Below are 21,620 nucleotides of genomic sequence, written 5' to 3'. Positions count from 1 at the left end.
CAATGTTGTGTTTCCTTGCAATGAGTGGTGTTGAATCCACTTGAAGCTTATATATATCTCCTAGGTTTCAACTAAAGTCTTATATTCAAGGCTTTGAATATAAAAGGGACATGTGGCCCTATATATATATATATATATATATATATATATATATATATATATATAAGCTTTTATATATATATATATATATAAGCTTCAATTAAAGCCTAAGTTAAGACTGTCCAAAAATTGGCCAACAGCGTGTGAAAAAAAAAATATTTGAAGCATTACATATATATATATTTATATAATTAAACCTTAGTGCCGCGTTGCGGTCGGTGGGAGAGAGGAGGGGAGAGTTTTAAAAAAACAAAATTCCAATCTGTGCTACCCGGGGGATGGAGCTATTTATTTATTTATTTATTTATTTATTTATTTATTTATTTATTTATTTATTTATTTATTTATTTATTTATTTATTTATATTTATTTATTTATTTATTTATTTATTAAAGCTTTATTATTAAGCCTTTAATAAGGTTTATAAAACTTTTAAAAAAAATGTAACTTCATTGTTAGAACCCGCCTACAGTAACTTCGATGGCGACCGGTGCAATTTTAATGGGAAGGAGATCAATTAGGCCAGTATTGCCTTGAATTTTTGTGGGAGAGGATTAATATTTAATCCTAATTAATCTTCAATTAATCTTAGATCTGAATTTTTGTGGGAGAGGATTAATATTTAATCCTAATTAATCTTCAATTAATCTTAGATCCAAATTTTTATGGGAGAGGATTAATATTTAATCCTAATTAATCTTTAATTAATCTTAGATCCATCCATTATAGAAATCAGACATCTTCACTAGCTTAGCAATCTTGCTATGGTCCTCTATGCTCTTCCCCTTGCTGATTCCATCCTTACATATGGATTATGAAGAGGATTAGAGAAATTATCCCCACTAACGTCATCAGTTCCCAATAGTGGGTGTAGAACTTGGTATCAATATATGCTCCCACACACACACGCACCACAACGGCGGCATGATGAGGCACAGATACACCGCAAGTGCAAGAGCACACCCACTAGGACAACTCCAAGCATACATCTCTAGAGGAATAGGCATTCTTTCAATGGCAAGACACTCTTGTAGATCCTTCTTAAACATTTCCCCCAGCATAGTAATGGTTTTTGCAAGCACCACAAATCATTACATACAAGCATCGTAATGGTTTTTTCAAGCACCACAAATCATTACATACAAGCGTAATCCATGGCAGCTGAAGCCTCACATATAATATCTTAGCCGATATGGCATCCAAAGGCATCCCCAAGACCTTCCAATTAGCCAGGAGACCATGCATATGAAGTAGCGGTATTGGTGCAAAGGGAGACCATGCATATGAAGTAGCGGTATTGGTGCAAAGGGAGACAACAACTCACATATCTCATGCCACAAAGGTCTATAATACATACCCAATCCAAAGGCACATCGAGCCATAGGGAAGGACTTCATGTTTCTAGCCTGCTCCACCACATCATGGATCTCATAGCAGTCTGGTACCTTTCAAACAAAACAACCAAACACCACCTCCCAGTGTGTAGTAGTTCAGTCACTAAAGCCTGAGGATATTATTCTAACACACATGGCCGCTCTAGCATTCGTGACCAAGGCTATCGGCTATAAAATCTAACAACACTGAGTAGCTTTCCGTGCAAGGACATGTATATGTATGTTGAGGATGTTCAGTCCACCATGCATAGGGGGAGTACATAGCTTTACCATTGACAATAGCCTAAGTGCTTTCTTATTGTGCTTTGATTTCCAAAACATCTCTAATATTTTTGACATAAAGGCATCAATCCGATCCCGCCGGCCAAAACAAAAGAGGTAAAAAGAATTGAATATGTGCAATGAGTATGGATTGCACTATTCTCAAGCACACATGCAGAGGCCAAGTGGCAAGCTTCCAGCAGCATACAACTTCCCTTTTATTTGGTGTTGTATCCAGTCTGCTTGTGCATTAGCAGTAGTGTTCCATGCCAGTGGGTATCTCAAGTGATACATAGTCTATGAAGGCTCGATTATTTGCTCTAGCCAATGAGCATGCCAAGCTTCAATTTTCATTGGGGCAAGAGTTTGGATTTTCTAAAATTGACTTGAGGCCTACACTGCAAATGCAAAAAGGTCAAGTGTTGCCACTACGGATTTGAGATCATCCGGATCATTTCTAAGAACAAAGAAGGAATCATTTACATATGCCTATCCCCCCATTCACATGATGGCAAAACCAACCCATGCAAATTATGCATGGTGAGAAGGTGATCCATATGTAAAAGTAGTGGATGTGTGGTAATGGCATATAGTAACGCACCCAAGGGGCAGCCTTGGTGTACCGATTTGCGTAAGCTCCCCATTCATCTATGAGTTCTCCATCCACAATGCTCGATGCCCGGCTATCTTCTTGATAAAGCCAGTATAAACTATATTCCTCGTTTTGCGACCAAAGTCCATATGGCACATGGTTTCCACCATGAAGTCCCATTGGATTGTATCAAAGGCCTTTTCAATATCTACTTGCATCAAAAGCACATTTTGTTATGTGTATTTAGGATACTCAATGCCAATGTATGCATTCGCAACGTTGTATGTGATGTGTCTACTCTGCTGCAAGGCACAAACCCATATTGTGCTGAATGCAAACCCGTATAACCAGAGCCCTTAAGACAATAAACTAGCGTTTTTGCAACCAGTTTTTATGCCACTGGCACGAGTGTGATGGGTCTCCAATCTGCAAAAGACTCACACAAGCTCTTTTTTGGAAAAAGTTTTGACATTCTGTCTTTCTAGGAGGAAGGCAATTCCCAGTTTTTCCAAGCAAGGTTTATCATATATAGCAACAACGACACTTTCAATTGGTCCCAAAATTGCACGAATAATTCCACCGTTAGTCCACCCCAGTCAAGGGCTTTCCATCTCCCCATTTCATGCAAAACCTACTGTAATTCTACTTCAGCAAGCATTTCCATAGTACTTGCATCATCCAGGGAAAGTATTGGTTGTACATGAACCAACAAGGCTTCCCTAACGGCCTACATTTATAGAGCGAAGGGGGATGCACGGCAACAAAGTGAGCTGCAAAGTGAGCTACATATGCATCTGCAAGTTCTTGTTTTGTGGACGCCCATCTTTATGTGCCCATTTTAACCCTCTTAATCTAATCTTTATGCAGGGCATGGCGGAGCTATTGGAAGAATTGTTTAGAGGAGCAGCCCTTGTCCCGTAAGCATTTCTCTCTAGCTCTCACTTTCCATTTTTCTAGTTTTCTCTATCAGAGCCAGTTGTTCTTTAGCAATACAAAGATATTCTTCCTCAGTAGGTTGTAATAATGGGTGTGCATCAGCTAGTTCTTGCAAGGCGGCCTGACATTTGATTTTAGCTTCTATTACCATTTCCCTTTGTTCATACAGGAAGCTTTTGCCATAATCTTGAGTAAGAGCTTGCATACGGGTCACAAATCTACACCACATAACATCCAGATCTTGAAACATCTGGGCCACTAGTGGAGGGATTACATCCTTCGCCATTTGTTAGAAGTGGTCATGTAACAAATAGCTATTGCAATAGGCATTTGTTATACAAGGGCATATCATCTATTTGTAATCCAAAATAGACACCCATCCATAGCAGACCATGATCTGATAGTTGCAATGCACATTTTACAAACAAATTCATCATACTAATTTGCATTTTAGCAAGTACCATCTGACGGTAAGAAATATATGGCCAAGTGCAAGAAAGTGTAACCAGGCATCCCTTGTCTGACATACAGCCATAAATCTAGTGCATGTATTTCATCAACCATGTTTGCCCAAACAACCTTTTCCAAACCCAGCATGTGTGAGTGCCCCAATGAATTATCTCCCGACGGGGGAGAATTATTGAAATTGCCACTTATAAAGGCATTTTACAACCATGGATAAGCTCTAATTTCAAGCCATAAGGCAACTCTGTAGGCATGACATTGTGTGTGCATAGACTACGACAAACTCAAAAATTTCCCCATGCAACAAACATTGTACAAACAACCAGCATCCAACTGGATCATTGAATGCAAGAGTTGGGTGTCGTTCATTGTGGACCATCATAAGCACACCGCACTAGTCCCATGTGCCTGTATAAAAAATGCTATATCCCACAAAATAACCCAATTAACCAATAAATTCATGTTGATTGTGCTCTTGCAAAGATATCACATTCATGCTAGCAACATAAGACCATAAAAGTCACCATTTTTGGGTTTTCACAACCCATAGACATTATATGTCATGCATTTGATTGCTCGGTGTAGTCATGTATATACAATGGAGAGCATTTACAAGGTCATGAAACTGTAATTATAGGACATTAGACGGAGTTCATGGGAACATCACCTAGATCCAAAACATCATTACCGAGATCCTCTTTAAAGTAAGCATCAGAATGCTCCCCAGGATAGGACTATTGTCTTGAAACTGTGAGACTGTGAGGAAAACCTTATTTGTGCCTTCTGAATTTTTTTCCCAAGCATCAGTAATGGCTGTACCATCATCTCCCTTGTTCGCATAGACATTTGGCTGCTTGTTTGCCATCAGACATAAGAACTATATAGTTCCTTACAATTATTGATCACTTTGTTTTAAGAGGCTTTTTTCGCAAAGTCCAGCCCTCTGAAGCCTCTAAGATCTGCATTTTTCCCTTTTGCTTCAAGCTAGATGCCATAGTTACTAGGGTTGAGATACCGAGGCTTTCTTTCCTTTTGTTTTTCATTTACATTGTTTGGAGTCTCTATAACATCTTGCGATTTGGGCTTCTGTTGGATATTGTTCCTTGTATAGTGACAAGATCTGGATCTTTACGGATAGCTAAGGGAGGCGGCTAGAATTTGCGGATAGCGGAGGGAGATGGCTGCTATTACAGTTTGGGACATTCTAACTGTATATGTCCATATTTCCCACATTGGAAACACGCACCTGTAAATTTTACCCATTTCAATTTGAAAGGCCTTTCTCCTATCACACTGGGTCCCTTGAGTTAATGACAATGCCTAGAAGGGTGGGTTTGTCAATATTCAATAAGATGCAAAATCAATTCACGTTTCCATTCACATTCTGGGGGGGCAAGCTACATTCCCCAATCCTACCGCAATCCCAAGAAGCAAGTGTATACACATGCGGGGAAAGTCTACAAACTCAACCCATACCAGGTATTTATATCTCGCTTGTGAGCGACCAAGGGAACACATGCACCATTTGTGTGTTGAACATAAGAGGAGACATCTTCAGCAGCTAATTTTTACATCGTTATCTAAAAGAAAGACCTCACAAACCCCGTTGAGCACCAAAGAAAACTCCCTGCACAGCATGTTTTTTCAGGGAGACGAAGACTACCCACCACTAAGCCATATCTTGGGGGCTGAAGGCATCGTTCCAAGGAAAAATAGAATGACTACATTTTTCACATATTTCTTCATTGGGTCCATGAGATCCTGCGAGAATCTGAAATTTCAAGTTTAGCAAGGCACCCTCCCATGTCTTCCTTACTTGAGAAAATTCTTATGACAAACTCTCGTGCAAACAACGGTCATCTTCATCTACACACACACACACACACTTCCTCTCTCTCTCTCTCTCTCTCTCTCTCTCTCTCTCTCACACACACACACACACATACACACTTTCATTCATCTCTCTCCCCCATCTCTGTCTCTCTCACACACACATGCACACATTGAAAACATCAAATGAAAAAAAAAAAACACACACACACACATAGAAAACATCAAATGGACATACCGTTTAATCGATGTGTGACATCGAGGACGATGCCCGAGAAGGGTGTGGCAATGGTGGGAAGGGTGCAGCGACTATATGAGGATGGCCGATGTGGCGACGATGTGAGGATCTTAGGATTGGAGGGGAATGCTCTCTCTCTCTCTCTGAATCTCTCAATCTGTCTCTCACTCTCCCTCTCTATCACTCTCGCTCTCCCTCTCAATCTCAATCTCTTTATCACTCTATTTCTCACTTACAATCTCTCTATCTCTCACTATCCTTCTCAATATCTCTCTCCCTCTCTCTATTACTCTCCCTCTCCCTCTCAATCTCTCTGTCTCTCTCAATCTCTCTGTCACTCTCCCTTTCCATCTCTATCTCTCTATCTCTCAATATCTGTCTCTCACTCTCCCCCTCTCTCTCTCTCTCTCTCTCTCTCTCTCTCTCTCAATCTCAATCGTTGTCCCTCACTCTCCCTCTCAATCTCTATATGGTCGCGGCCAAAAAATTCGCAAGATTAGTTTGTTACAGTTTTTGAAAAAAGATGGTCGTTGCTTAAGTGACACATTTTAATAGGCGTCGTACAAGTGGCGGCAACTAGGTTGTAGGCAGCATCGCTAATGCCGTCGCATAAGTGACGCTGTTAGTGATGCATAAAAAGTATCACTAAACAACGTTATAAAATTAAAAAATTTATACATCGCTTATTCGATGGTCTTCATCTCATAAGCGCGATGCTCACTTTTTTTCCTTCTAAATTTGCTCCGTTCACTAAACGGGGTCTTTCTTCTAGTGTAATAATGCAATAAAATTTTAAACCTTTATTTATGAATGAATGATATTTTGAAGGTTTTTGGGTATGTATCTTTTAGTATTGAATCAGACAATCAATAATTTAATAATTTTTTATCTTTTTATACACCCTTACTAACTAAAAATTGGAATCCAGTTAGGACATTCCTTATTTTGTAATGTTTATATGGACTTTACAAAAGAAACAAGAACAATCACTCATAAAATCACAAAAGAAGAAAATTATGTGAGCTCTAAACACATTCAATGAAAATAATACTAAGTTAGTGTTAGAAAAATAGCAGTGACTGCATTCTTCAGGGGATAAATTGAAAAAGAAAGAAAAAATTACTTGCCTCTTGAAACTTTGTAGTTATAATTTTGAAAGGTTTAGTCAAGAAAATGATAGATATGTGGGTCTTTAATGGAAAAGTTGGCCAAGGTAAAGACCTCTCCTTATTGTAATCAAGAAGATGATAGGTTTGTGAGTCTTTAATGGAAAAGCTTGCCAAGGTAAAGACCTCTCCTTATTTTGACGGGAAAATTATTTTTGTCTTACACTATACTAGATATTATTAGAGTTGACAATGTGAAGGTACCTTCATTAATGGAAATTTGATTGGGGCGATATGTAAAGAGTTCCATGGTTATAACATTTAGTTTGTAGTAGTTTAAACAGGCCATAATGTACACTTTTAACACCATGATATGGAGGGTTCTCCTAATAAGATCTTACTAGTGGAAAGGTCTAAGCTTATGCCATGGCCCACATACACATGGACATAAGAGGATACAACATGCGGTATATACGAGAGAACACTCACAAGAAGTAGGATCTTTCACAGCACAAAACTTTAAAACTCAAGTTGTGCAATAACAGACATAGAGAAGAACATTGTATTACTAAAGTGATATAATATTTGGAAAAGCCCCACAATCGTGTGCTCTTATGAAGGGAGCTTTGATGGTGGATGATTAGGAAATCCTAGGACTGAGGTTGTATACTAGTAGAAGCAAATCACATTGATGGGGATTGATGAATTGTGTTGAGAAGAGACTAGATGTGTATCTATATAGGCTTGTATATACGCGGGATGACCATGACACAATCATGTAGGACCTAGGTCCTCGATCACAGTCAATGCCATCGTCCATGGTGTAGACTAGGCCCATAAAAATGAACTAGAATCTGCTACAGATGCAACTATCCCACTTCCCACTAATATACAGATGCAACTATCCCACTTCCCACTAATATACAGTTGCAACCTTACCCCATTTTTAGGATCCATTGTGAAATCTTTAGCCAAAGGTTGCAACCCTACCCCATTTCTAGGCTCCTTTTCAATACCTTTTTGGTCTTTTTATGTAGAGAATATATGGAGATTGCCTTAAAAACATTATTTTTGGTGACTATCCACCACCTAGACCCCCTGAAGATGATCATAATATGTAATAGGAGTGGGAATCTTAGCCAAAATTATCAAGAATATTCTCTCTAAATAGTATAGCCTTTTTTAAAATAGTTTTGATAGCCTTTTGATATTGACATTTACTCATACTCATATATTAACCTTTACATCACTTTGTACTGGGTAGGCGTGTGATTTACTTCATTGGATAGTGTTGTAAGAAAATTTATAGTGTCCTAGTAAGTACATCACAAGGAGACAATCATGGGATATTGATAACATGTTTCAAGTTGATTTAGGTGCTTTTTAAGCCTCTTAGTTGTATGCAATTGCTATGGGTAGATTCTTTCTTCTTGCACACACAGGAGACAATATAGTCTCCAAGGCCAATGTTCATCACATCACCTTCTAGCATTTTTACATCTCTTAGTGTACCCGGATGGCTATGGGGTTACAAGGTGCTATATGTGTAGGTATGAGTCAATGGTGTGCCTCTCCTTTACACTTCACTAAAGTTACTTATGTCATGAATTTGGTGCTCTTAAGATGTCAAGATACTCTTATTTTGATGGATTTACTACTATAAGTGTATGTCCACTCATTAATTTCTCATATTTTTTAATGTCAATCATCAAAAGTGGTGGTTTTCTAGGATAATGGGCTTCCAAATATAGCATGCAATATATACTCACAAATTTGATGCAAGTATGGAGTTGATGCTATGTATAAACTCTACCCATTTTTGTATGAATTGTCTCTTTTATCTAGGTTCCTTTATAGGATAGTGAAGTTTCTTGTTTAGGAATGACCATTTTAGTGAAATTATGGAACTCATGTAATTTTATGATGTTAGAACATACAAAGTGTCTGATTGTAAATTTTAAGTGTTTGTGTAAACTTACTTTATTGCATTAAACTCAACAATGTCATGACAAATTTCATGCTTGATTCTTGAATACAAAGGTTTAATCTTTTTGTGGCATTTATTATTGCAGTTGAGGTGCATGAATCTCTCTAAAAAGTTCAGAGGAATTTTTAGGTTTTGAGTTGTCGTGGTTGTGGGTCATATCTAATGAGAGTTGGCAAGTAGTAAATTAAGGGCAAGGAAGAACCTTTCAAATAGGCATTATGAGTTCTAGTTTGGGGTAGCCATGGTTGTGGGCCATATGTGATATGAGGTGGTCAAGAGAAAATTAAGGGTAAGGGAGACCTTTCAAACATGCATGGTAAGTTTTAGGTTACATAAGCTAGGCTAAAATAGGGAAGGTTGAAATTCTCTAGATAATATATTTCAATCTAAGGGTTGAGGTAGGCTAAGGTAGGGTAGGTTGAAATTCTCTAGATAATATATTTCAATCTAAGGGTTAAGGTAGGCTAAAGTAGGGTAGGTTGAAATTCTCTAGATAATATATTTCAATCTAAGGGTTAAGGTTATAGGTAATGAGATGACATGTAACAGTATGACTTTATGTATCAAGAATTACTAAAGTGTGAATTGTGGATTAATTTTCTCATGGAGAAGAATGAATCATTGGTATAGCTTAGGTTTACATCGTGCATTAATTTTCTCATGGAGAAGGATGAATCTTTGGTATAACTTAGGTTTGCAATTAGAATACTAGGGTCAATATTACTAGTACAGTAGGATGTAGGTTTGCATTGTGCATTAATTTTCTCATGGAGAAGGCTAAAATTTATAGAACCAAATCTATAATTTATTGAGTTAGGTATAGAGTACAATTCTTGGTAGCTATACTACATCTAGCATTTAGTCCCAAACTAAAATTTATAGAACCAAATAGCATGACTTTTATCATAAGTAAATTTATAGTAACAATAACACAGAAATTAAATTTAAAGGAAACAAATTGTAAAGATTTGGTTTAAACCAAATTGTAAAGATTTGGTTTAAACTATTAGATTTAAATTACATGATGGTAATAAATTTAAATATTTACAATTTATTACATGGTAATAAATTGTAAATATTTGGTTTAAACTATTAGATTTAAACTACGTGGTAATAAACAATAACATAGAAATGAAATTTAAAGGAAACAAATTGCAAAGATTTGGTTTAAACTATTCGATTTAAACTATGTGGTAATAAACTAAGTTTAGTTATCTATATGAATTAAAAAGTATGATTTTATGTATCTACTAAAGTGTGCATCAATTTTCTCATGGTGGTGGATAAGGATGAATCTTTGGTATAACTTAGGTTTGTAATTAGTATAGGGTCAACTAATTGGTAGGATGTAGGTTCGTAGGGTAGGGATAATTTTCCAATGTTAATATTGAGTTAGTTATAGAGTTTAATTAATGGCAGCAATATTGCATCTTGCACTTAGTCACAAACAAAAAATTATAGAATCAAATACCATGACTTTAAGGGTTGATAAATCTCTAGTAATAATAACATCAAAATGAAATTTAAACGAAACAAATTGTAAATATTTAGTTTAAACTAACTATGTGGTAATAAATTTAGTTTAATTATCTATATGCATTATGCTAATAAAAAAGCAATTACATAGATTATATTATTATGTAAGTTTCACGTATTTAATTATTGTAAAGTAATTAATTGATTAAATTTATTTTGTGGACTATACACAGATATAAATTAAAAATATGATAAAGTGTAGGGTAGATTATCATTTGAAAATATTCTAAAATGAAAGAACTTTCTAAATCTTTTGCATGTGTATAACAAACCCATTCTTTTATGCCATCAGCATGAGTTCATTTTTTTATTTTTTTTTAATCATTAGCTATACAACATGGAGCAAGAGCATCTATAACATTTTTGCACTGCCTTCTCTCTCTCTCTCTCTCCCTCTCCCTCTCTCTCTCTCTCTCTCTCTCTCTCTCTCTCTCTCTCTCATACTAATTTAATACTTAATGTATTAAAGTAATGTATAGTTATGAATTCATAATAACGAGATAAATATAAAGTACATAATAAATATCTATAATAATTTAAGGAATTTAATAAACATAAATGTAGATAATGGACAAACATTTAAGAAATATAAATATAGATTTTTTAAACTTAACAATTTTACATGTATAGTTGACTCTTTCCTCTTAAAACTGGCAAAGATCCATTATTACTTGCAAATACAAAAGCAACAAATGAGCATGACACTTCAATTGAATCTAATTATAATTTTGAAGGTGCCAACAAAAAAGTAACCATAACATGTTAAGTAACATTATCACAAATAATGTTAATCGCTAAACAACTCTCCCACATTCTTAAGAAATATTAAGGGAATATCAAAAGGCCACTAACTTATTCATGATAACCCTCCTCATAAGGCTAGATACTCTTTACAAGGTTAAATACTTAACAAATGTTTGGGTTGCTTTTTTATGTTCATGTAAAGAATATACTCTATTTTTTTAGGGAAAAAAACTTAAATCAATGTTTTTCGTGAAGTATCACCTAGAATATCTTATTAATGCTCAAGCGACACAAACCAAATAGTTAAGGCCCAAACTTCAAGTGGTTAAGGTGATAATCCTTGAAATCTATTGGTGGATATTTTACATCTTGACTTTTTTTGATAAGGAAATGCATGTTCAAAAGATTTATAAAAGTTTGGAGATGCTTAAAAGACGATTTTCTCCCATGTGCACTTTATTCACCTTTCAATTTCATTGAAAGTTCTAAAGTTCTAGAGGGAATGGAATTAACAAGTTGGAGTAGGTTTCTAGAAGATATTTTAGATGAGGTATATGGAAACCTAGGCAGTTGTGAAATTTTTAGAAGATGATTTAAGATGAAGAATTCGGAAACATAGGTAGTTGTGTTTATTTTTAAATTTCGAGACATAAAGTTTTCACAAGAGAGTTAGGACACATGAGAAAATTATTGAGAAGATAAACCTTGAAGCATTTCAAAGACCTAATTTGGGTATCTCAATTGAATCTGGGAATCTTACTTAAATTTGGTTTTAGTTAAATAAATCCCACTCCAAACTACATTCATGTAAGCTAGCACCTATCACTTAGTTTTCAAAGTTATGTCTCATCAATTGTGCTCAACATAATTTTAAAAAAAGCTTCATATACTTTTAATAACACTAAACATACATTCATTTTAGATATAGATAAAAAATATTATTCATATACCACTCATGTGAATGAAATTATACTTTCATTAAAGCATGGTAAATGGCACCTCTATTTATTAAAAAAAAAATCATAGCACTTTTCAAATAATCAAGCGTAAAAAATGATGATAGTAATCTTGAGCCTTAAAAGTGGATAACCTTCTAATCACATGAGCATCATTAGACTTAACTTGAGTTCTACACATTACAACCTCTTAAATCAACCATACAGAAATAAGATATGAGATAGCACTCAACAAGTTACAAGAGAAGTATAATTAAACATTCATAACCAAGCTATGAGATATCACTCAACAAATTGTGAGAGAAGTATAATTAAACATTCATAACCAAGCTATGAGATATCACTCAACATTTGTGCGAGAACCATTTTGAGATTTAAAGGAAGGATAATAGCTTATGGATCCTTACAAATAAGAACCATTATGAGATTTAAAGGAAGTATGACATCTTATGGATCCTTACAAATAAGAGCCACATGTGATCTCTATATATCATTTTTAGTTTGGAATTGCTTAGTTGTTCAAAAATCACTAGCTCATGAAAGTGTGTGCTTACATACAAAGATGAGGCAAGGGTTATATGGTAACACTTTCAACAAAAAAAAAAATGCTCAACCTTTCTTTCCTGTCTAAAAACCATGAGAGCGATTATGGATCAATGCACTTCATAATCCAAGCACAATATGCAAATGAGATGATTCATGGATTCATGCACTCCACAATCCAAGCATAATGCAAAATGGATGAATAGAACAAAGTTTTGATTGACCCCATGCGTTTGAAGATTATGAAGTAGCTTCATATATCAAGGTGCCAATTTTGATCGAACCCTTCTTAGCTATGAGTAGATTTTCTCTTGGCATGACTTAACAAATGGGTTGGCATATACATTAATGGCATTGCTATACAACACCAACATTTGATATGGCTATCCTAATTCTTTAAACATAATCTTCCTAGTCCAAGCACTATATGCTTCCATCTACCTCACTCATGGAGATGAATATCAGAGTGTAATAATAAGGTTGAGGTTTTGACTTAGCACACTAAATGGGACAACCACTATGATGGGGAGATCTTGCATACCCATCAAACTCACCCATGGCATTTGTGTGTGGGAATAGAAACTAACGACTTGTTCATGTAAATTTAATAGTGTTGTGGGATGGTGCATTTTTGGTCATACGGTTGGTGTGCCAAATGAGTAGCCAAGTGTTTGGTGCTAATGTGTTATGACCGGATGCAAACAACATTAGATTTTGGGCTCTTAAGTTAGAGCAACAATATCAAATTTTAAAAAATACACACAGTGCCTCGAAGGGTTTGAATTTTATTTATAATTTTTAAGTTATTTTATACTTACTTTACACACACACACACACACACACACACACACACACACACTAAGATAGTATGGGGGATGTAAATCTAGACTAGGTGTTGAGGTTAGGAGGTGCCAGTAGCCTAGATGGGCACATTAAAAAAATTATTGGCTTGCGAATAAGGCAAAAATGGTAAAAGAATATTCATCGAGATGACATTTCTCTTTTTATACAACCTTGATCCTCTAATGCTATATATATTTCCTCTCTATATATGTGGCGACGAAGCTAATGATGACAAAAGCGTTTCTCTGCTCGAGTCTCAGAGATACGACCGAGACGATGAAGCTAACGACAAAAGCATTTCTCTGCTTGAGTCTCAGAGATGAGCATGCTCATCTCTGACCTCGGCTTGAAAAACAAAAAAATATATGTGGCCTTTTTCAACTTGTCTTGTAAATGTTTTAGTTTACATATTTTTTTGAAGCCAAACCTTGTAAAGGTTCTATATATTTTCTCTTATATATATATACACCATTCTTCAATATTGGCATTTTTGAATTTGTTGAAATGTCAAATGTGAACAATGATCCCCTTATATGAAGGGTTAAATGTCTACAAAGGAAGCCTGGGCTTTAAATTTTGGTTCACAAAGGGCCTATTCACACGCAAGTATGCTTGGTTGGCAACTAGATGAAGCGACCACCTTTTTTTGCGGGCATGGCAATCGTCCCTTCGTTTGTTTTCTTCTGCAAGCTTCAATGGCTAGTAAATAAATGCATAGGCACCCGAAATTCGTGTGAACCAGAAACGAATTCTGGTTACCATCGCGATAATTGTGGATTTCGCTCGCATCATGAACTACTTTTTGACCATTGACCACCTTTTACATTCATCCATTCACATCCCCTAATAAACTAAGCTTGCATCCATTCCAATGTCATATAACATCCTAGGCCCAGACCAAAGCTCAAGTGTAAAGAGACAAGTGTCCATGACCAGAGGATATTCTATTGATGGTGTAAACTTCAAAGCGTAGGATATTCTATTGATGGTGTAAACTTTAAAGTGTTGTGCAATGTGCGCAAATACTTATGCTTTGTTTTGTACTCAAATAATGAGCCATGGATGCTGAATCCTGATGATGATGGTTTGTGTTTGTGCTTCTGCTTCTACTTCTGCTACAAGGCAATCGCATCACTTGGCAAAGCGCCAACTTCCAAGAACAATAGCTTTGCTGGAGCTAGGTTGGCAAGGCAAAAAATAAAAAAATAAAAAAAATGCGTCGCTTCTGACGCAGGGGGTATGATTGATTATCTGGATTTTGGGGAGTCCTCAGGCCAGCACGTTGCGCAGGCTTTGCAAGGCAAAGGTCAAAATCAGGGCCAAGTCCCCAACGAAAGAGGCCGCACATGAAAACTTGGGGGACTTTCTGGGGGCGCACGAGGCATGACGTGGCCGTTGAGATTCCTTTATTTTGTTTGGAAAAGCTGCCTACGGGGGACGACGTGGCATTGAAAAATTCTCGGCCGCCGTGTGACTCGCTCAGCGGTGGCTGACGTGTCACTTAAAACTGATACGAGCTGGCATACTTGACGTGGACACGCTGGCATAGACTCTTGAGGTGGACGGTTCAGCTTGCTGTCGTGTTGCAAATCTGCCCACGAGCGCTAACGCAGCACTCACAAGTGGCTGACATCTCTGAGGGCTGGTATCGAGCTGGCATCCTTTTCGTGGACACGCTGGCATTGAGGCCTGACGTGGCCATTGAACTTTAACTGGTCACTGTGTAGTGTCTCTATCGAAGTCCGGACTGCGAACCGCCGTTGTAGACACGCTAAACCAGGGGCTGGTATTGAGCTGGCACATCCTTGACGTGGACACGCAGGCAGGCATGATGTATTCTTGGGGCTGATACGATCTGGCATCCTTGACGTAGACACGCTGGCATAGACTCTTGAAACGTGGACGTTCAGCTTGCTGTAGTGTCTCTATTGTATTGACGAGGGGTCGCGTGGCATTGAAAAATACTCACAAGTGGCCTACATGTCGCTAGAATCTCTGAGGACTGGTATCGAGCTGGCACCTTTTTGTGGACACGCTGGCACTAAACCTGACGTGGCCATTGAGCTTAGTCGCCACTGTGTAGTGTGTCTCTATTGTGCTCGAGTCGTCGTAGACACGCTAGGGGCTCTTGACGTCAACACGCTGGCAGGCACGACGTGGCCGCTGAGCTTACTCTACTGTCTTAGTCTGGCAACGAAAGGTGACGTGGCATCGAAAAATTCTAGCCCGCCGTGTCGCCGAAGAGCGTGCATCGAGCTGGCATTGACTCTTGAATCTTGAGCGCTTGCGTGTCAATGCGTGTAACCTCGAAAGCCATGCTTCATGGCACAAGTGGGCTGCTGAGCTGGCAAGAAAAGTGTCAGGCCAGCCTGGCAGACCAGCAGGGCACGCTGGACCCCACACGACACGAGACGCTGGCAGTGCCGGGCCCCAGACACAGCTGGCCCCCCTGCATCCAGTACCCGGGAGAACCGGCTAACAGTGACTTGTCTGCTCCGCCAGCTATGCAGCACGGCGGGCAAAAGCTTACGGCCCCTCTGCGGTAGTGGCAAGTTGCTCGTGAAAGGGACCGGGCGACCGGCTGCATCCCGCTTCCATGCCGGCGGCGGGGGGCCGCGAAAGCCATTTTTTACAACGCCATTAAAATTTGAATTCGCCGTTAAAAAAAGGGGCCGCTCACTTCACGTGGGAACTCAGTATGTCCGAATGCCATTCTTAGAAATTGAAATTATTAATATGAAAATAAAGTTTATTAAATTGGAAACGCGGATAAAAAGCCTCGTAAACACGGCAAACCTTGGCTTCTTCTCTTAGGGAGAGAGGGTTGCCCCCAAAATCCGATTGCTGTGCAGAGCCATTAAAGGAAATCCGCGTCTACTCGCCTTCTCCCTTCCAAGTTCCAAGTTCCAAACCCTTCGTGTGTTTTTCTGACGAAAATTTCCTCACAGAGCTCTCTGTGACGCCATAGCCACCACCATACTTATCAGTGGCTCCTCCTCATAGCCATCGCGCCAAGAAGTTCAAAGAAAGCAATAGCTGCTTGGACAAAGAATTTCTGTGCCGAACATCGCTACTCCGCAGCGCAGTTCTCTTCTAATCAGTCGCTTCCGCCATAGTCATAGCTTGACGCACGTGTTTTAAATAATCGCTGTGCCTGCAAGATTATCACTGGCTTGGCGTCATAGCCATCAGAGGCAGAGTTCTTGACGCTTGAGCTCGCGGCAGAAAAACAAACAAACAGCATCATGAGGCTCTCCTACATCGCCATCCCCTCGGTGGCCATCCCATCTTCCAGTGTCATCCACGCGTTGCTGATTTCTTCGCCGAAGAAATCCAACCAGAAACTGCACGCCGATAGACTATTCAGGAAGCCAAGCTTCTGGCTGGGCCTGATGGCCATTTGCATTCTCCTTAGCGTGATGAAGGTCATCCTGGTATGGCGCCCCCTTGAAGATTTCAATTCCTGCGGCCCTGCTATCTCTCTAGCACACGAAGCTTCATTGGACCAACAGAGGCCTGTTTCAATGGATAAAGGGCCGGAGGATCAGCAGCCTCCATTGATTTCTGGAAAGAATGGCTTCATCAACCCTCTCCCGCCGCATGCTTTACCACAAAGCATGGCGGAAAGTGAAAAACAGTTCTGGAAGCAGCCAGATAGCCAAGGCTTCAAGCCATGCCTCGCCCTCACTTCCAGTTACAGAGACGAGTCCAAGAAGATTGCGCAGCGCAAGCAGAAGTATCTTCTGGTGATTGTGTCTGGCGGATTGAACCAGCAGCGCAATCAGATTGTCGATGCTGTTGTGATCGCTCGCATTCTAGAGGCAACTTTGGTGGTCCCAATCCTTCAAGTGAACCAGATATGGAAGGACCAAAGGTAGGCAAGTAATTTAATGGATTGCTGCACATTGCCATAATCTGTGTTTTATCAAGCTTCTAGTTCTGCGGATTAGCAAGTTTTCAGTTATTTTGACCGGTTGCAGTGAATTCTCGGACATTTTTGATGTGGAACACTTCAAGATAGCTTTGAAGGACGATGTGGTTGTTGTGTCTTCGCTTCCTTCTACGCACATTATGACCAGGCCCGTGCAAGAGAAGAGCACTCCCCTGTATGCCAGTCCTCAATGGTTTCGCAGCAACTATCTGAAGAGGGTAAGCCTCAAGCTGCCATCAAGTTCACCATTGGAAGGTTTATTGAAATACATGGCAAGCCATATTTCGTCGATCGATTTAAATAATGGATTCAAGCCTCTAATTAGAATCGAGCTTTGTTTTTTAAAGCTTTTTTAAAAGAAAGCGTGGTTTAATGACAGTTAGGTAATTGATCAGCTTCTGAATTGGTTGCTTGTCGGAACAGCTGAACAGAGAAGGAGTTCTGTTATTACGGGGAATCGATGGCAGGCTCTCGAAGGATCTTCCCCTTGACTTGCAAAAGCTGAGGTGCAAGGTAAAGCTCCATTACACATCTGTGAAAGCCTAATTTTTTGCTGTAGTCGTAGCGGTTGAGTGTAGATTTTTAAATTCAATGTCCCCAATCCATAAGTGATACGAGCTGTCCAAGAAAGACCAATCTGCTGCTCTTTTCTGAGCCGTACAATATGGAAAACTGTTAATCAATGATATCTGCTTTACTCCGAGTCATGGAGTGTGGTTTGTTGTAAATCAATATGTTTGTGTCTGGAAAGCCATTTAGTCCTGTATTGCAAAGCTTATTGTGGTTCTGTGATTTTCTTCTACAGGTTGCCTTCCATGCCCTTAGGTTTACAGAAGCTATCATGGAGATTGGAAACCGGCTTGCACGGAGGATGTGGAAGAATGGTCCCTATGTAGCTTTGCACTTGCGGCTGGAGAAGGATGTGTGGGTGAGAACCGGATGTCTGCCTGGGCTCGGCCCTCAGTTTGATGAAGAAATTCGGCATGCCAGATTAGAGAATCCTCGCCTTCTCACAGGCCGTTCCAACATGACATACACAGAACGGAAGCTTGCAGGCCTCTGCCCTCTCAATGCAGCAGAAGTTGCAAGGTACACATTTTCACTTTCACCAATCATCTTTCTCTGTTGCAAATGCATTCTAAGCTCTTTTTATTTCTGAAAATGCACTTAAAAATACAGTAGGAGATTAATCTCTCTCAGCACAGGAAATCACATGCATGTGCACGCACGGCATTTATTTAAGTTTACATTAGCCTATCTATTATCTGGTATGTGGTGCTGTATCTTCATGCTAGAGCGGCTTTCGACAAGAATAAATTATTTAATATTCTCAAGGGCTTTACCCACATAATTTCCACCCATCCTTTCCATATGTTTTGAGCCCCTGAGCTTGGCGATTGAGTCTTTCTTAATTGTTAAATTTCAGTTCATCGCAGAACAAGCTGCCCTTCTGTTTATTGCAATGCATTTTTCTGTGCTAATCTTGGCTATAGAGCCGCACTAACAATTGGCTTTCGTTTGTGCAGGCTTCTCAAAGGCCTTGGTGCCTCAAAGGATACAAGGATTTTCTGGGCCGGAGGAGAGCCTCTGGGAAGAGGGCTTGCTTTGAAGCCATTGATTGAGGAGTTTGGCCATCTCTACAACAAGAACAGCCTTGCTCTTCCAGGAGAATTGGAGCCTTTTACCAACAAAGCTTCCAGTTTGGCTGCTATTGATTACCTCATAAGCCTACATAGTGATGTTTTCATGCCATCTCACGGCGGCAACATGGCCAAAGCCCTGCAGGTTAGCTTGCATCCCTGTTAGTATGTGAACATTAGAGTGATGTAGAAGGTGGTTTTCTTAGCCTTTATGTCATTCATTTCTTAGTCTGGTAAATTAGTTGGTCATCCAAGATGGTGTTTTCCATGGTGACAGTACTGTGCAATATTTGTAATTAGGACTAGATAGACATTTTTTTGGGATTACACCTATAGTTCTCTATGCCTGAACCTTTACTGGTAATGTATGAACAGGGGCATAGGGCTTATGCAGGGTGGCGGAAACACATAACACCAAACAAGAGAGAGATGCTGCCTTATTTGCTCAATGCTTCTTTCACTGCTGGACCTGAGCTCGATCTCATCATCAAGAATCTACACAATGAGTCTTGGGGGCAACCTGCCTTCCGGACAGATAAGAAAGGGCGAGATGTGTTGGCTTATCCTGCGCCTGAGTGTATGTGCAATAGCTACCCCACCACAGATCGGTATCCAAGCAGTGCAATTTTGTGAGCGCAGAGAAGTGCATATGATCCACTTTATATATATATATAATCCACTCTTTTGACATCCAAGCTGTAGGACAGTGAAGGGCACATGAGCATTTTGTGAAGCATCAACTGATTGTTTTGATATTGCATCACATGATAAAGCTGGAATGGCAGGCCAGAAAGACGTGCTCTACCTATCTATCAGTAGCCATGTGGAATCATAATATCTTGTCACATTGAGGCTGCAGAATGATGTAACGAAGTCGACATCGGATTTGGGTCTCAACATAAGGGTGCTGTCCCGTGCACCAAGATACTTGCCCATTCTTTTTTGTACCAATTCATACATACATGTACACATTGTACTGGTTCACCAATATGAACCACAACCCCCCCCCCCCCCCCTCCCAAAAAAAAAAAAACCGTGTACACATACTTCTCGATTTTATTAGCCTTCTCAATATTCAGTCACCTCCTGTCTTAATCGTGCCAAAGCTCTATATTTGTTCATTTAAGTTCTCCATCAACATGCCTAGAAGTCATCTGAGATGGGAACAATGCCAGCTAAAACTAAACAATAAACGTGGTCAGGTGTTTTCATTGTAAGTGTGTCAATGTAATACCTGTACACACAAGTCATGTATACAGTCCAAAAAAGGACAATGCTTGAAAAGCCACATACAGAAAGTATTTCCTTATATCTCTTTGGGGGGTTTGTGTGTGTTTTCTCATAAGGGAGAGGACGAAAGAGGGGGAAGAAGAAGAAGAAGAGGAGGAGGAAGCCACTCTTATGTTTGCTGAAGTGTAGACTGTGTGGCACCTCCGTACGAATTAAACCTATTACACGTATTAGTACACCTAGCTTCGTAATTTTAAATATCCAATTATACCACACAATCAGATGTACTTCATGGGGAAAAGGGGGGAAATTTTACATCACCAAAAAACACAACGGGCAACTAGCACAAAGCTGCAAGACAGAAAACTTAGTGTCCTTTTTTTTTTTTTTCCCACGAGGGATTTGGTTTGTACAATCAAAGCAACGAAGAAAGCTATCTTCATAGGTATGGTTTGGTTGTACTATCAAAAAAATGAAGAAAGCTATCTTGACAGGTTTGGTTGTACTATCAAAGCAATGAAGAAAGCTATCTTGACAGGTTTGGTTGTACTATCAAAGCAATGAGGAAAAGCTATCTTCACGGGTTTGTTTGAAGCTACCCTCACCTTATACCCAAATTCACTTGCAAAGTTGCATCGATATTTAACTTCTCCTTGCTTGTTCATAGAAAGATACTTGTTGCCAACCAAACTATTTTTAAGTTTGCATCTTGACCAACCATACTTCACATGCAACCAAATGCCCTCATGTGGAAGTGGGACACTAAGTGTTTCTTGTAAAAAATTGCCATCCCTTATGCTTCTTTTAAAGACCATAAAGTACATGTTAGTTATGTGTAGAGTTTTGAGTTTTGGGAGGATAAAGGCACCTCCTTAATCGCCATGTGGCTATTCTCTCGGCTACCAAAAGGGATGAAAGAGTGTGTTCCTCCTGCCAAAAATATAAAATGTTTGCCACCCTTTAAGTGCTAAGAGCCACGCCCCACCAAGGTTTAGTGGGGTTGTGTTCAATTTAGTGGGGGAAGGCCTCCCCCACCATATGTGTCCCACCCATAGCCTTCCACAAAAATAGGAAGAGGTAATTGAGAAAAGGTTACATATCAAGTGTGTGTGTGTGGAATCTTAGCCATTTCTCTTACCAAAAAAAGTGAAAATATCCTTAGCCCCTACAAAACCTTGAGTTTTTTAGAAGATTTGTAGGAATAATAGGGGCTCTATAAACTTGGAGCCCCCACTAATTTTTATGGTGGGATATGTAGATAGTGGGGTGTAAGACCACCCCACTACCCC

General features: G+C 39.1%; 1 protein-coding gene across 1 annotated transcript; it reads left to right on the top strand.

The window, feature by feature from the left end:
* Positions 1–16,284: 16,284 nt before the first annotated feature.
* LOC147610479 (O-fucosyltransferase 20-like) lies at positions 16,285–20,200 on the top strand. Its single transcript, XM_086786287.1, has 6 exons — positions 16,285–17,404; positions 17,511–17,679; positions 17,885–17,974; positions 18,267–18,550; positions 18,988–19,246; positions 19,477–20,200. The coding sequence occupies exons 1-6, from the start codon at positions 16,776–16,778 to the stop codon at positions 19,732–19,734; spliced, it is 1,689 nt and encodes a 562-aa protein (XP_086642413.1). The 5' UTR covers positions 16,285–16,775; the 3' UTR covers positions 19,735–20,200.
* The last annotated feature ends 1,420 nt before the right edge of the window (positions 20,201–21,620 follow it).

Source organism: Cibotium barometz, chromosome 49 (genome assembly GCF_041138505.1).
Source record: "Cibotium barometz isolate CiBa-2024 chromosome 49, ASM4113850v1, whole genome shotgun sequence".
In the NCBI taxonomy this organism is placed as follows: domain Eukaryota; kingdom Viridiplantae; phylum Streptophyta; class Polypodiopsida; order Cyatheales; family Cibotiaceae; genus Cibotium; species Cibotium barometz.
The sequence above is the reverse complement of the archived record's forward strand: the minus strand, read 5'-3'. Positions and strand labels throughout refer to the sequence as shown.

Excerpts from the sequence above, each read along its gene's own strand:
- LOC147610479 (XM_086786287.1), top strand. The coding sequence starts at position 16,776 with ATGAGGCTCTCCTACATCGCCATCCCCTCGGTGGCCATCCCATCTTCC. Across the intron at positions 17,680-17,884 it reads GCAGCAACTATCTGAAGAGG|CTGAACAGAGAAGGAGTTCT; the intron begins GTAAGCCTCAAG and ends TTGTCGGAACAG. Across the intron at positions 19,247-19,476 it reads ACATGGCCAAAGCCCTGCAG|GGGCATAGGGCTTATGCAGG; the intron begins GTTAGCTTGCAT and ends ATGTATGAACAG.